This window comes from Mustela erminea, chromosome 7, assembly GCF_009829155.1.
Source record: "Mustela erminea isolate mMusErm1 chromosome 7, mMusErm1.Pri, whole genome shotgun sequence".
Classification (NCBI taxonomy): Eukaryota; Metazoa; Chordata; class Mammalia; order Carnivora; family Mustelidae; genus Mustela; species Mustela erminea.
The window spans coordinates 69,275,474-69,290,787 of record NC_045620.1 but is presented as its reverse complement, the minus strand read 5'-3'; the positions used below and the strand labels follow the sequence as shown (position 1 = coordinate 69,290,787).

General features: G+C 36.0%; 2 protein-coding genes across 3 annotated transcripts in view; one reads left to right on the top strand and one right to left on the bottom strand.

Moving 5' to 3' along the window:
* The window catches only part of LHCGR (luteinizing hormone/choriogonadotropin receptor), a 124,881-nt gene that overhangs the window by 64,744 nt on the left and 44,823 nt on the right, over nucleotides 1-15,314 (top strand). The gene's annotated exons all lie outside the window — the stretch shown is intronic.
* GTF2A1L (general transcription factor IIA subunit 1 like) overlaps nucleotides 1-15,314 on the bottom strand; it is a 51,347-nt gene that overhangs the window by 3,965 nt on the left and 32,068 nt on the right. The window contains exons 7-8 of the mRNA XM_032352067.1: nucleotides 5,080-5,340; nucleotides 3,917-4,006 (exon numbers count right to left, since the gene is read on the bottom strand). Coding sequence (XP_032207958.1) covers nucleotides 3,917-4,006; nucleotides 5,080-5,340 — 351 coding nt within the window. The remainder of the gene's footprint in view (nucleotides 1-3,916; nucleotides 4,007-5,079; nucleotides 5,341-15,314) is intronic.

Sequence of the window (15,314 nt, the reverse complement as noted above, 5' to 3'; positions counted from 1 at the left end):
CAAAGATTCATCAGAAATAATTCTGCAATGGAAAATTACACAGCTATAAAAATATTAGGACAAAGATATCCAAGATATGTTGTCTTAAAAGACAAGGTGCAGAATACAGTGTTGACTATGCTACTTTTTAGGTTTCTACTTGAGTAAAAAGACCCTGTAAATACATTAAGAAACTATTATAACGGGTTACATTTTTATACTCAAGGAAGAGACAGGGAGCTACTAGTAGGAAGCACAAATGGTGAAGGAGCAAGAATCAGACTTTTCATGGTGTACGTTTTATAGTGTTTTGAATTTTTATCAGACATGTATGCAGTATCTATTTATAAAACAAAGTATATATTTATAAAGGGAAAGATACTGTTACACACATACCAATTACTCATTGTACCATCATCTACCAGACAAAGCCAACTATAAATAAGCTAAAGTTTGCTAACTTGTTACATGAAGATGCAACATATTCAAATAGTTTTATACTGCACTATAGTGTCCAATTATGGTATAAAACACTCCCATCTACAGTAAAAGGTTGCATTTCACCATCAATCTTCCCTATATCATTATTTTATTTTTATTTATTATTATGTTTGTTTATATTTATTTATATTTATATTTATTATTATATTTATTCGTTATTTTATTTATATATTTTATGTTTTATATTTATTATTTTATTATTTATTATTTTATTTATTATTATTATTCCCTATATATAACCTTTATATTAATTTTAGAAATTCTCTAAGACACTCTATAACATGATTATATCCTTTAATTCTGCAGTCAGCATGGTGACTAATGACTTCATTTAACCTTTTTTCATGGCACATCTCAATATTTTCAGTTTTTCCCCAATTGTTAACTTATAAATTTCAAAGGTAAATTCCATACGGTAATCAAAGCCAGATTAAATATACTAAAAAAAGCCAACAAGACAACAACAAAAGTAAAACAAAAACAACACTACTCAAAGTTTAATAAGCATGCCAATCACCCCAGGGTCTTGTTAAAATGCACATTCAGATTCCGTACTCTGGGGTAAGATCCAAAAGCCTACATTTGTAATGCTCTCCCAGGCAAACTGATGATACTGGCCTTCAAAACACACTGACTAGTAAAACTCTTAAAATACTACTGAAAACTTCAAAACTTACTTGAGATTCGCTATATTAAGTGCGATCTGAAATGAGCCAACTAATGCCCAGAACTGGGAAATTATTCCCTCATAAAAATCTACTGCTGGCAGTGGTCTCTTGCATCCCACTTTGACCTTATAGATACATTTTCTTTGCTAGCTATTTCTAAGTTCATCAGTCCCTTTTAAGAACAATTCAGTGGCTCCCCACTGCCTTGGTTTAAAATGTTTAGTACTGTTTTTAAAATATTCATCAATTAAAGAGAACTCAGACAACTAGATTTGTCAACACTATACACCTAATATCACTCCTTCTACCCCCTGTAAGAAGCAAAGACAATGTATGAAAACACACTTTGAAAAATACAAAGCACTATGTAATTAATTATAAGCTATTTCCCACAATGCAATACAACAAAGGATACTATATCCATAATGGTCTAGAATACCCTCTGTGACTCTATGGGATGCATACATAATTTAGTGCCTTATAGTGTCTTCTTCATAGAAGGCAATATACTGTTTATATGAAACTAAAATAAGTTTCAAACCAAGAATGGTCTCTTCTCTATTACCTTCTTATGCTTATGTTTACCAGAATCTAAATTGCCACTTTCTATCTATATAAAATGTTATAGGAGAGAAAACGATCTTATTTTTAGAGAAACGGATTTCTTTTTATAGCAATTCAAAACACCATCCTCTGTTTCTCTCAAGTATATTAGAATTGTTACTGGAAAAAAAGACAATGATGTAAATATACATTAGTCATCGGGAAAATGCAAACCCAAATCACAATGGGATACCACTCCATACCAACTGGAATGGCTAGATTCAAAAAATCAGATAACAAGTGTTAGTGAAAACTTGGAGCAATCTAAACCCTCATACACTGCTGGTAGAAATGGAAAATGGTAAAGCCACTTTGGTGAACAGTCTGGTACTTCCTCAAACTATTGCCGTATAACCCTGGAATTTCACTCCTTTGTATATACCAAGAGAAATGAGAATATATGTTCACACAAAAACCTGTAAATAAATGTTTAAAGCATCATTCTTTGCAATAGCTTGCAACGACCCAAATGTCCATCAACAGATGACTGGATAAATAAAATGTGGTATTCAATGGACTAGTATTCAGCCATAAAAAAGAATGAAGAACTGTTATATGCTATGACATGGATGCATCTTGAAATACTGTAAAGTAAAAGCAGACAGGCACACATACACACACACACACACACACACACACACACACACACCCATTTATTATATGATCCCTTACATATGGAACTCCAGAATAGAGAAATCTAAAGAGACAAAAAGTAAATTCGTGGTTTCTTAGGCCTGGGGTGAGGATGGGAGGAAATGGGGAGATATGGGAGTGAAAACTAAAGGGAAATGTGTTTCTTTTTGAGGTGATTAAATGTTCTTAAAATGGACAATGTTAATGGCTGCATTTGTATATTCATACTGATGAATATACAAAACCGCTGAATTGTATCCTTTAAACATGAGTTGTATTGTATTTGAATTACACCTCAAAGCTGCTAAAAATAAAGAAGTAAATATGCAGGAATTAAAGACAAAAGTTGTCTATTCTACCACATCATCACAGATATAGTATTTAAAAAGAAGAAAAAGCAGTATTCTCTGTTAGTTGTCAAAACTGAATTGCTTTTAACTTAATCTCTAGATTTGAAAACTGACACACCTTCAACTATTTTTTTGTTTAAGTGGGCTCAGCCCAATGCAGGGCTTGAACTCATGACCCTGAGATCTTAAACTCTTGACCCGAGCTGAGATCAAGAGTTGGACACCTAAGTGCCCCTCGACTCTCTTTGTTGATCATTCTCTAATGTCCAAATAATCAAGTCCCGTTGATTCTTCCATCACTGATTCTTTCATGCTCTACATTGCCACTCCTAGTCCAGGCTCTGGTTACTTCATGAATGCACTATCCCTGTTCTAACCATTTACCTCTGCATAATCAGCAAATACAGCCAGTTTTAAGCCCAGTTATAATTTTCTCAGTAACATTTTCAGAACGCCAACATCCATCAAATCAAGTTTGAATTTCTCCTACCAGACTTCTGGATTTTCCAATCTGCTGCCAACTCTGTCCCAAACCCCACCTCATTTCCTGATAAATCCAAAAGAACATGTAAGGCAGAGCTGTCTCTTCACTGCCCCCTTGTATATTCTACATGCATTCATTTCACTGTTCTACTTGTATTAAGCTGTTCTACTCAGAATGCCTACTCTCCACACTTACCTATATCTTACAAATCATTTAAGACCTATTTCAAAGCTCCACATCACCCATGAAGGATTTGTGGAGAACTCCAACTACAAATGATTTCTTATATTTCCTAGCTACTTTTTGGACTTACTGCCTCCACCACTCATCTTACTATTTGATTTATATGCCATGTATTTTAGCATTTGATTTATATGCCACGTACTTTAGCATTTGATTTGCCTGTCACAGATTTTAGCTTCTGATTTATCTACCATCTTATTGTATGCCATTCTTTCATTACATATAGAAACATCTTGTTTCAATAAGATTGTCACTTCCTTAAGTAAGAATTATCACTTTTTTTGTATCCCTGAGACCACACAGCACAATGTTAAGACACAAAATATATATAATTAACTAGCTTTTTCAGGATTCACTATGGATTTTAATTTACCATCATATTGTCTATCATTTTACATACCTTTCTACCATAAATGCAATTAATAAACCCACAGTTCAAAAGGTGAATACAGCACCTTGTCATACTGGCAGACGATTACATTATCCGTGTCAAACAGGTCTGGCACATCCTGCTCACTAACGTCATCTCCAGAATTTAAGGGGTCCTAAAGATGAAAGATGGTCACAGTAAGGAATTTCATGATGCTGTGAATTTTTTAAAGACAGAGATACATATAGAAATAAAGGCACTTGGTGGGGTGCCTGGGTGGCTCAGTCAGTTAAGCATCTGCCTTCGGCTCAGGTCATGATCTCAGGGTCCTGGGATCAGGCCCCGCATCAGGCTCCCTCCTCACAAGGAACCCACTTCTCCCTCTCCTCCCTGCTTGTGCTCTCCCCTGTGTCCATACTCTCTCTCTCTCAAAGAAATAAATAAAATCTTAGGAAGGAATGAAGGAAGGGAGAGAGGGAGGGGGAGAGAGAGAGAGAGAGAGAGAGAGAAAGAAAGAAAGAAAGAAAGAAAGAAAGAAAGAAAGAAAGAAAGAAAGAAAGAAAGAAAGGGAAGGAAAGAAGGAGCAAATGGAAGGAGGAAGGGAGGAAGGGAGGGAGGAAGTTACTTGGAAAGAGAATAGTATTGTACTTAAAAAGTCAAATAGCCTGAGTTTGAATCCCAGCTTGGACACTTGGTAACTATAAGAGTGACCTTCGTCAACGTACTAAAACTCTTCATATCTCAGTTTTCTCATCTGTTAAATGAGGGCAGTAATAAGACCCATAGGGCTGTGGCAATGTTAAATAACATAAAGCAGGTAAGACTTAGTGGGATATCTGGCATATCCCTAAGGCCACCATAAATGATAGTTAGTATTACTTACCACATTCCACAAAAACTTACTGCATTTATTAGAATCAGAGCAGATACTATATGCTTCTAACCTGGCTGCCTTCTGTACCTCCACTCCTGTCCTCTAAACCTTCCACTGTCTCCAGTTAAGACCAACAAATATAGTAGCCAATTCCCAAATACTTAATATTAGTCTGAATTACAGTTTAAGATAAAAAGTTTAAATAGTAGGGTACAAATAATTCTCATTTTAAAAGACTAAAGACAGGGTTAATCTTAATTGTGATTCCTCTTGATTAAAATATATTAAAGAATAAAGTGTATTTAAAGTATACTAAATTACAAATGCTGTAAATTTAATTTAAAAAAAAGTTTCAGCTCAAAAGTGATCCTCACCTCTTCTACAATGTCTGTTTGAGGATCTTCATTATCACTACTGTTGGCAGTTGAAGCTTCATTTGATATACTGTCAACTTCTTCTTCAAGTACCTTCAGGTCTCCTGCATCAATAATCCTTAGAAATTCATTTTCATCTACTTCTCTTGTAATTCCTATTTCGTCATTGGAAGATGTATCACCGGTTCCATCTATTTGAATTATTTCATTAATATCATCATCAGTGACCTGAATGCTTAAATCCATCTGAGAATTAGAATCCTAGAAAGAGAAAAAAATGCAGTAAAGTTTTTCAAGTCAAAAAGGCGTATAAAACATTTTATCACACAAAATATAAAATTAGTTAAACATTTCACAATAATCTTAAAATATATTTATTTTCTATATTTATTTTCTTTCCTATGTATGTTCCCTAATTTTTTACTTTAGAACAATTTCAGCATTTCTATGCAACATGGAGGTAAGGTTTAAATCATAAATAAAGTAAATCCACTCACATTCATACACAGACAACAAATGAGTTTACTAGTTCCAGGTAGTAACTGCTGGCTTTTATATATACCACCTTAAATTTATACAGTACTTGTTAGATTTTAACTCTTTCATTTTATTTTAAACAATAATTCAATGAAGTAGAAAGTAAAGTGAAATCATGCTCAATAGATAAATAAAAAAACAAAGGATTATACTAGCTGAAATAAGCCAAGCACAAAAGAACAAAAAGAAATCAAAACTGACAGAAATGAAAAGAGAAACAGACAAATCTATAATTATAGTTGGAGATTCAACTTTCCTCTTGCAGTGAACAATAGAAAAATAGACTGAAATTTAGTAAGGATATAAAAGACATGAAAAACACAATCGAACAATTTATCCTAATTGACATTTATAGAATACTCCATCCCAAAATAGCAAAAAGGCACACTTTTTTAAAGAGCACACATAATGTTCACCAAAATGGACCGTATTCTGCTAAAATAAATCCTGACAAATTTAACACACATTGGGGCGCCTGGGTGGCTCAGTGGGTTAAGCCGCTGCCTTCGGCTCAGGTCATGATCTCAGGGTCCTGGGATCGAGTCCCGCATCGGGCTCTCTGCTCAGCAGGGAGCCTGCTTCCTCCTCTCTCTCTGCCTGCCTCTGCCTACTTGTGATCTCTCTCTGTCAAATAAATAAATAAAATCTTAAAAAAAAAAAAAGATTAAAAAAAAAAAATTTAACATACACAATGTTCTCTAAGTGCGAAGGAATTAAACCTGAAATCAGTAACAGAAAGATCTGGAAAATCTTCTAATATTTAAAAATTAACACATTTCTAAATACCCATGGATCAAAGAGTTAAGTCACGAGGGAAAGCAGAACATAATTTTAATTGAATATAAACAAAAACATAACACTTCAAAACTTATGAAATGTAGCTAAAGCAGTGCCTAGAGGGAAATCACAGCATTACATGATTATATTAAAAAAGAATCAAGTTTCAAATCAATGGCCTAAAATTCTACCATAAGAAAGTAAAAAGACTGAATTAAGCTCCTGGCAAGAAAGAAAACAATAGAAAGAGAAATAAATAAAATTGAGAATAGAAAAATATTGAGAAAGTTAGACCAAAAGTTCATTCTTTAAAAAGATCAATAAAATTGATAAGCTTTTAGCCAGACTGACAAGGAAAGAGAAAGAGAAAGAAAAAACAAATAAACACTATCAGGGATTAAAGAAGTGGTTTTGCCATAGATTCTGAAGATACTAAAAGGATAAGGAAATTGTCTTCTGCCATTTGAGCTGCTATAACAACATGCCATAGGTAGCTCATAAACAATGGAAATTAATATCTCACAGTTTTAGAGGCTGGGAAGTTCAAGATCAAGTTACAAATAGATTCAGTATCTGGTGAGAACTCACTTTCTAGTTCACAGGCAGTGTCTTCTCACTGTGTCTTCACATGGCAGAGAGGCTAGAGAGTTCTGTATAGGGTCTCTTTCGTAGGGCAATTTGTCCCATTTGTAAGGGCTCCACTCTGACCTAATCATGCCAAAAGACCCAACCTCCTAACACCACCATCTTTTGGGGTTAGGATTTCAACAATAAATTGAGGGGAAGAGGAACACACCAACATTCAGACTGAAATAAGTTAGTTTAAAAAATTAATTTTGGGGGTGCCTGGGTGGCTCAGGGGGTTAAAGCCTCTGCCTTTGGCTCAGGTCATGATCCCAGGGTCCTGGGATCAAGCCCCACATCAGGCTCTCTGCTCAGCAGGGAGACTGCTTCCTCTTCTCTCTGCCTGACTCTCTGCCTACTTGTGATCTCTGTCAAATAAATAAATAAATAATGAATTTAAAAATAAAAAAATAATTTTGTAGTAGCGATAAATGATTAGAAATTGAAATTTTAAACAGCACTAATTAATTTAAAATTTTACTTCAAATTTTAGAGAAGTTTCCAAAAGTTGCCCCATTGAACTTAAGTTTTGTGGGTTTTTAAAGTTTTTATTTAAATTCTACTCAGCATTTAGTGTACTATTTGTTTCAGGAGTAGAATTTAGTGATTCATCACTTACTCATAATACCCAGTGCTCAACATAACAAAAAAATTGCCCAGTTTTTAAGAGTCTGCACATCTACTAAGTGGGAAGAAGTCTAATGAGCTCTTCACCTCCTTGGAGAGATGAGGGCTGCCTCCTCTGTGGAGAGGGAAGCACTCTGAGAAGCTATGCTCATGTGATTGTGGTGCATTGCTTTCAGTTCTAATTGAAACTAGGAAATGCAGGGAAGTGTGATAAAGAAAATAGGATCAGGTGAGTGTGGAAATTAGTGGACTTTTTTCCCCACAAAATCTGTAAAGACAGACTAGCTTGAGTTAGGGGTGTGATTTCCAGGTTATATATGAGAAGAGGTGTCTTAGAGCTAACAGCAAGAAACCAACAAGGGAATATCCTTCACTTCCCTGTGACTCCAGGCACAAGTTGCAAGAACGCTCCTTAAGAATAAGCACAAGACTGTTCCAAAAGTAAACATGTAGAGGAGAGGTTGGGGTGGTGATCGATTTATTTATTTATTTATTTTTATTTGACAGAGATCACAAATAGGCAGAGAGGCAGGCAGAGAGAGAGAGAAAGAGAGAGAGAGAGAGAGAGAGAGGAAGGGAAGCAGGCTCCCTGCTGAGCAGAGAACCCAATGTGGGGCTCCATCTCAGGACCCTGGGATCATGACCTGAGCCGAAGGCCGACGCTTTAACCCGCTGAGCCACCCAGGCGCCCTGAGGTGGTGATCTATTTAAATCAGACCTAGTTCATACAGTTTTGAGTGTTCTGTGTCTATGTGAATATCTAGCACAGTGCCTACTTTACAGAAGCATTCAATAAATGGTCATTGCAGCAAAACAAATAATAATAAAAAATTTTAAAATCTTAAAAAATAAAAATAAAAACAGCAGTAATTAAATCAGCAACGGAAAAGAAACTCATCACATACAAGAGATCCTCAATAAGGTAACATGCAGATTTCTCAGCAGAAACTTTGAAGGCCAGAAGGCTGTGGGATGATATATATTTAAAGTTCTGAAAGAAAAGAATGTCAACTGGGAATTCTATATCTGGCAAAACTGTCCTGTAAAAATGCGTGAAAAATTAAAAGATTCTGAGATAAAGGCTGAAGGAGTTTATTACCACTGTACCTGCCCCACAAGGCTCCCTAAAGGGAACCCTTTAAATTAAAATGAAAGGAAACCAGACAATAACTCAAAACCATAGAAAAATAAAAAGTTTTCTGGTAAAAATACATAAAGAAATGCAAAATACAAAAAATACAAAAACCAGTATTATAATTTTGTTTGTAATTCTACTTAATCCTGAACAAGATTTAAAAGACAAAAGCATAAAAGCATTTATTATTATAGATCTGTATTAAGGGAACACAATATATAAAGATGTAATTTGGGATATCATTAACAAAGTGAGAGAAGGCAGAGCTGAAGAGGAGCAGAATTTTTATAAGAGACTGAAGTTGGGTTGGTATCACTTCAAGACCATAATAACTTTAAGATACCACAAGTAATCCCCATGGTAACCAAGAAGAAAATATCTATAGAATATACACAAATGGATATGAAAAGGGAATCAAAATGTGTCACTACAAGAAAATCAACTAAACACAAAGGAAGGCAGTAAGGGAGGAATTGTGGCACAAAAAAAGCTAAAAGACAGAGGAAACAAGTAACGAAATGGCAAAAGTCCTACTCTATCAATTATTACTTTAAATGTAAATGGATTAAGCTCCTCATCAATAGACACACATTGGCAGAATGGATAAAAAACAGGATCATTAGATATGCTGTCTACAAGAAACTCACGTTAGAGCTAAGGACACACATAGGTTGAAAGTAAAAGCATGGAAAAAGATACTTCATGCAAATACCAACCAAAAGAACTGGGATATGCTACTATCAGACAAAATAGACTTTAAGCCAAACGCTATTAGAAGAAACAAAGAAAAACATCATACAATCAAAAAAGAATCAATTCACCAAGAAGATTTGGCAATTATAAACATATCAGCACCAAACATTTTAGCTCCTAAATACATGTAACAGTGACAGAATTTGAGAAATAGATACCTTTATGATACTAGTATGAAACTTCAATACCCCACTTCCAATAATGAATAGAACCAGACAAAATAGCAATAAGGAAATAAAGAATTTGAATATTAGAGGCCAATTGGATCTAAAAGACATATAAAACATGCCACCCAACAATAGCAGGATACCCATTATTCTCATTCTCAAAAACACAGAGAACATTCTCTAGGAAAGACATTTTAGGTTACAAAACAAATCTTAATAAAAAGACTGAAATCACATAAATTATCTTTTCTGATCATAATAGAAAGAAAACACACAAGATATGGAAATTAAACTATAGACTCAAAGAATCAATGGGTCAAAGAAGAAATAAAAAATAAATCAATCATATAGTTGTGGGTTTATTTCTAGGTTTTCTATTCTTTTCCATTGATCTATAGGTCTGTTTTTGTGCCAGCACCATACTGTCTTGATCACTACAGCTTCCTAATATAACTTGAAGTCAGGAATTGTGATGCTCCCAGTTTTCCTTTTCTTTTCCAAGACTGTTTTAGCTGTTCGGGATCTTTGGAGGTTCTATGCAAATTTTAGGATGGCTTGTTCTAGCTCTATAAAAAATGCAGTTGGTGGGGCGCCTGGGTGGCTCAGTGGATTAAGCCGCTGCCTTCGGCTCAGGTCATGATCTCAGTGTCCTGGGATCGAGCCCCGCATCGGGCTCTTTGCTCAGCGGGAGCCTGCTTCTCTCTCTCTCTCTCTGCCTGACTCTCCGCCGACTTGTGATCTCTCTGTCAAATAAATAAATAAAATCTTTAAAAAAAAAAAAATGCAGTTGGTATTTTGATAGGGATTACATTAAATGTGTAGATTGCTTTGGGTAGTATATACATTTTAACAATATTTGTTCTTCCAACTCATTACTTGGAATGTGTTTCCATTTCTTTGTGTCATCTTCAATTTCTTTTAGAAGTGTTTTTATGTTTTCAGAACTTCTTTGTTTAGGTCTATTCCTAAGTATCTTACCTTTTTTGGTGCAATTGTAAACAGAATTGATTTCTCTTTCTGCTGCTTCATTACTAGTGTATAGAAATGCAACAGAGGAGGGAGGAGCAAGATGGCAAAGGAGTACGAGAGCTAGATATCATCAGGTCCCAGGAGTTCAGCTAGATAGTTATCAAACTATTCTGAACACCTACAAACTCAACAGGAGATCAAAGAGAAGAAGAGCAACAATTCTAGGAACAGAAAATCGATCACTCTCTGGAAGGCAGGATGTGCACAGAAGTGAATCCAAAGCAATATACAGAAAGAGAGACCACGGGGGGAGAGGCTGGCTCCTGGCACATGGTAGAGCAGCAGAGCACAAAATTAGAATTTTCAGAGGTCTGCTCCACTGAAAGACATCACTCCAGAGGCTAAGCAGAGTGTGGATCCCTTGTGGGGACAGTGTGGTCTCAAGACCCACAGAGTCACAAAAAGACCAGGGGTGTCTGAGTGTGAGAGCTCCCAGGTATCAGAATGGGGAGGCCAGCTACAGAGACAGAGCCGAGGAGTGGCTCTCAGCTTGGGGTTACCTAAAACCATGATCTGAGGGACAGATCACAGCTCTTCGAGCAGGGATCCAACAAGCAACAGATCCGGGTAGACTCACCTTCCTCCTCTGGGAGGAGTGGTGCAGGAGTGCACAGCAGGAATCTGCTGGGTTTGGAGACTCCAAACGGGGTCATGCACTAGAGATAGAAACGCTCAGTCACAGGCTGGGAGAGAACGGAGTGCAGCCAGGGTCCAGGGAGATGGGAGTGATTGACTGCTTTTCTCTGAGGGTGCACTGAGGAGTGGGGCCCAACCTCTCAGCTCCTCTGGGCCTGAAACTGGGAGGCTGCCATTTTCATTCCCAGCCTCCAAAGCTGTACAGGAAGTATTCAGGGAACAAAAGCTCCTGAGAGCAAACCCGAGCAGATTACTTAGCCTGACCCCTGGCAAGGGCAGTGCAATTCCACCTTGGGCAAAGACATTTGAGAATCACTGCAACAGAACCCTCCCCCAGAAGATCAGCAAGAACGTCCTGCCAAGACGAAGTTCACCAATCAATGAGAACTACAGAATTTCAGAGGTAGGGGAAAGCAACACATAGAATTCATGGCTTTTTTCCCACGATACTTTAATCTTTCAAAGTTAAATTTTATAAATTTTATTTACTTCTTATTTTATTTTTTTTATTTTTCCTCTTTCCTTTTAATTTTTTTTAACTATTTATCAATGCTTTCTTAAAAATCTTTTAAAATTTTCATTGTTATAGTCATATTTTATCCCCTCATTGTATTTAACTTATTTTTTGTGCACATATAGTTTTTTCTTTCTTTAAAATTTTGGGATAAAGTTTCTTCTAATAGATTAAAATATACCCTAAATCTAGCACATGGCTTTGTTCTAGTCTCCAGCGTGATCACATTCCTTCCCCCTTTTTTTCTATTTTCAACCAACTTCTTAATCAATTCCTTTTTTAGAATCTTTTTAAATTTTCATCTTTACAGTCATAGTCCATCCCTTCATCATATTTACCCTTATTTTTGTATAAATCTAAGTTTTTCTTTCTTAAAAATTTTGGGAGTTAGTTTCTTCTAGCAGACCAAAATACACCCAAAATCAAGTGTGTGGCTCTGTTCCATTCACCAATCTAATATATATATATTTTTCTTTTTTTCCTCCTTTCTTCATCTCCCAGTTTTGGGTCTCTTATGATTTGGTTAGTGTATATTTTTCTGGGGTTGTTGCTACCCTTTTAGCATTTTGTTCTCTCATTCATCTATTCTTATCTGGATAAAATGCCAGGGCGGAAAAATTCACCACCAAAAAAGAACAAGAGACAGTACCAATGGCTATGAGCCTAATCAATATGGACATTAGTAATATGTCAGAACTAAAGTTCAGAATGACAATTATCAAGGATCTAGCTGGGCTAGAAAAAGAATACTAGAGAATCTCTTTCTGGAGAAATAAAATCCCTTTCTGGAGAACTAAAAGAACTAAAATCCAACCAGGTTGAAATTTTAAAAAGCTATTAATGAGATGCAATAAAAAATGGAGGCTCTTACTGCTGGGATAAATGAGGCAGAAGAGAGAATTACTGATATAGAAGACCAAATGATGGAGAATAAAGAAGCTGAGAAAAACAGAAAAGGAGAAACAAACAACTACTGGACCATGAGGGGAGAATTCAAGAGATAAGTGATACCATAAGATGAAACAATATTAGAATAACTGGGATCCCAGAAGAAAAATAAAGAGGGGGGAAGAAGGTATATTGGAGCAAATTATAGTAGAGAATTTCCCTAATTTGGCAAAGGGAACAAGCATCAAAATCCAGGAGGCACAGAGAATCCCCCTCAAAATCAATAAAAATAGGTCCACACCCCGTCATCTAATAGAAAAACTTACAATTCTCAGTGACAAAGAGAAAATCCTGAAAGCAGGTTGGAACAAGAGGTTTGTAACGTATAAGAGGTCTGTAACATACTTCTATCCACAGAGACTTGGCAGACCAGAAAGGACTGGCATGATATATTCAAAGCACCAAATGAGAAAAATATGCAGCCAAGAATACTATATCCAGCTAGGCTGTCATTGAAAATAGAAGGAGAGATAAAAAGCTTCCAGGACAAACAAAAATTAAAAGAATTTGCAGGGACGCCTGGGTGGCTCAGTTGGTTAAGCAGTTGCCTTCGGCTCAGGTCATGATCCCAGCGTCCTGGGATCGAGTCCCACATCGGGCTCCTTGCTCCGCAGGGAGCCTGCTTCTCCCTCTGACTCTGCCTTCCACTCTGTCTGCCTATGCTCACTCTCACTCGCTCTCTCTCTGACAAATAAATAAATAAAATCTTTAAAAAAAAAAAAAAAGAATTTGCAAACACCACACCAGCCCTACAGGAAATATGGAAAAGGGTCCTCTAAGCAAAGAGAGAGCCTCAAAGTAACAGACCTGAAAGGAACAGAGACAATATACAGTAAGAGTCACTTTACAGGCAATAAAATGGCAGCAAATTCATATCTTTGAATAGTTACCCTGAATGTAAATGGGCTAAAATGCCCCAATCAGAAGACACATGGTATTAGAATGGATTAAAAAACAAACAACAACAGCAACAAAAAACAACAGAAAGCAAGACCCATAGAAATGCTGTCTGTAAGAGACTCATTTTAGACCCAAAGACAACTCAGGATTTAAAGTGAGGGGTAGAAAACAATTTCCCATGCTAATGGACATCAAAAGAAAGCTAGAGTGGCAATCCTTGTATCAGATAAATTAGACTTTAAGCCAAAGACTATAATAAGATATGAGGAAGGACCCTCTATCATACTTAAAGGGTCTGTCCAACAAAATCTAACAATTTTAAATATCTAATTTATTAGTTATTTAATTTAATCCCCTAATTTAATCCCCCAACATGGGAGCAGCCAATTATATAAACCAATTAATAATACAATGAAAGAGACACATCAACAATAATACAATAAAAGCACGGGACTTTAATACCCCCTCACTGAAATGGACAGATCATCTAAGCAAAAGATCAATAAGGAAATAAAGGCTTTAAATGACACACTGGACCAGATGGACATCACAGATATATTTAGACCATTCCATCCCAAAGCAACAGAATACCCATTCTTCTCTAATGCGTATGGAACATTCTCCAGAATAGATCATATCCTGGGTCACCAATCAGATCTCAACTGGTACCAAAAGATTGGGATCATTCCATGCATACTTTCAGACCACAATGCTTCAAAACTAGGACTGAGCCACAAGAGGAAAGTTGGAAAGAACTCAAATACATGGAAGCTAAAGAGCATCCTACTAAAGAATGAATGGGTCAAGCAGGCAATTAAAGAAGAACAAAAAAATTTATGAAAACAAATGAAAATGAAAGCACAACTGTTCAGAATCTTTGGGACTCAGCAAAGGCGGTCCTGAGAGAAAAGTATATAGCAATACAAGCCTTTCTCAAGAAACAAGACAGGTCTCCAGTACACAACCAAACCCTACACATAAAGGAGCTGGAGAAAGAACAGCAAAGAAAGCCTAAATCCTGCAGAGAAATAATAAAGATTATAGCAGAAATCAATGAAATAGAAAGCAAAAGAACAGTAGAACACATCAATAAAACTAGGAGCTGGTTCTTTGAAAGAATTAATAAGATTGATAAACCCCTGGCCAGACTTATCAAAAAGAAAAGAGAAAGGATCGAAATTAATAAAATCATGAATGAAATAGGAGAGATCACAACCAACACCAAAGAAACACAATTATAAGAACATATTATGAGCAACTATACACTAGCAAATTTGACAATCTGGAAAAAATGGATACATTCCTAGAAACATAAACTACCAAAACTGAACCAGGAAGAAATAGAAAACCTTAACAGACCCATAACCAGTAAGGAGATTGAAGCAGTCACCAAAAATCTCCCAACAAACAAGAGCCCAGGGCCAGATGGCTTCCCAAGAGAATTCTACTAAACATCTAAAGAAGAATTAACACCTTTCTCCTGAAACTGTTCCAAAAAATAGAAATGGAAGGAAAACTTCCAAACTCAATTCATGAAGCCAGCATTACTTTGATCCCAAAACCAGACAAAGACCTCATCAAAAAGGAG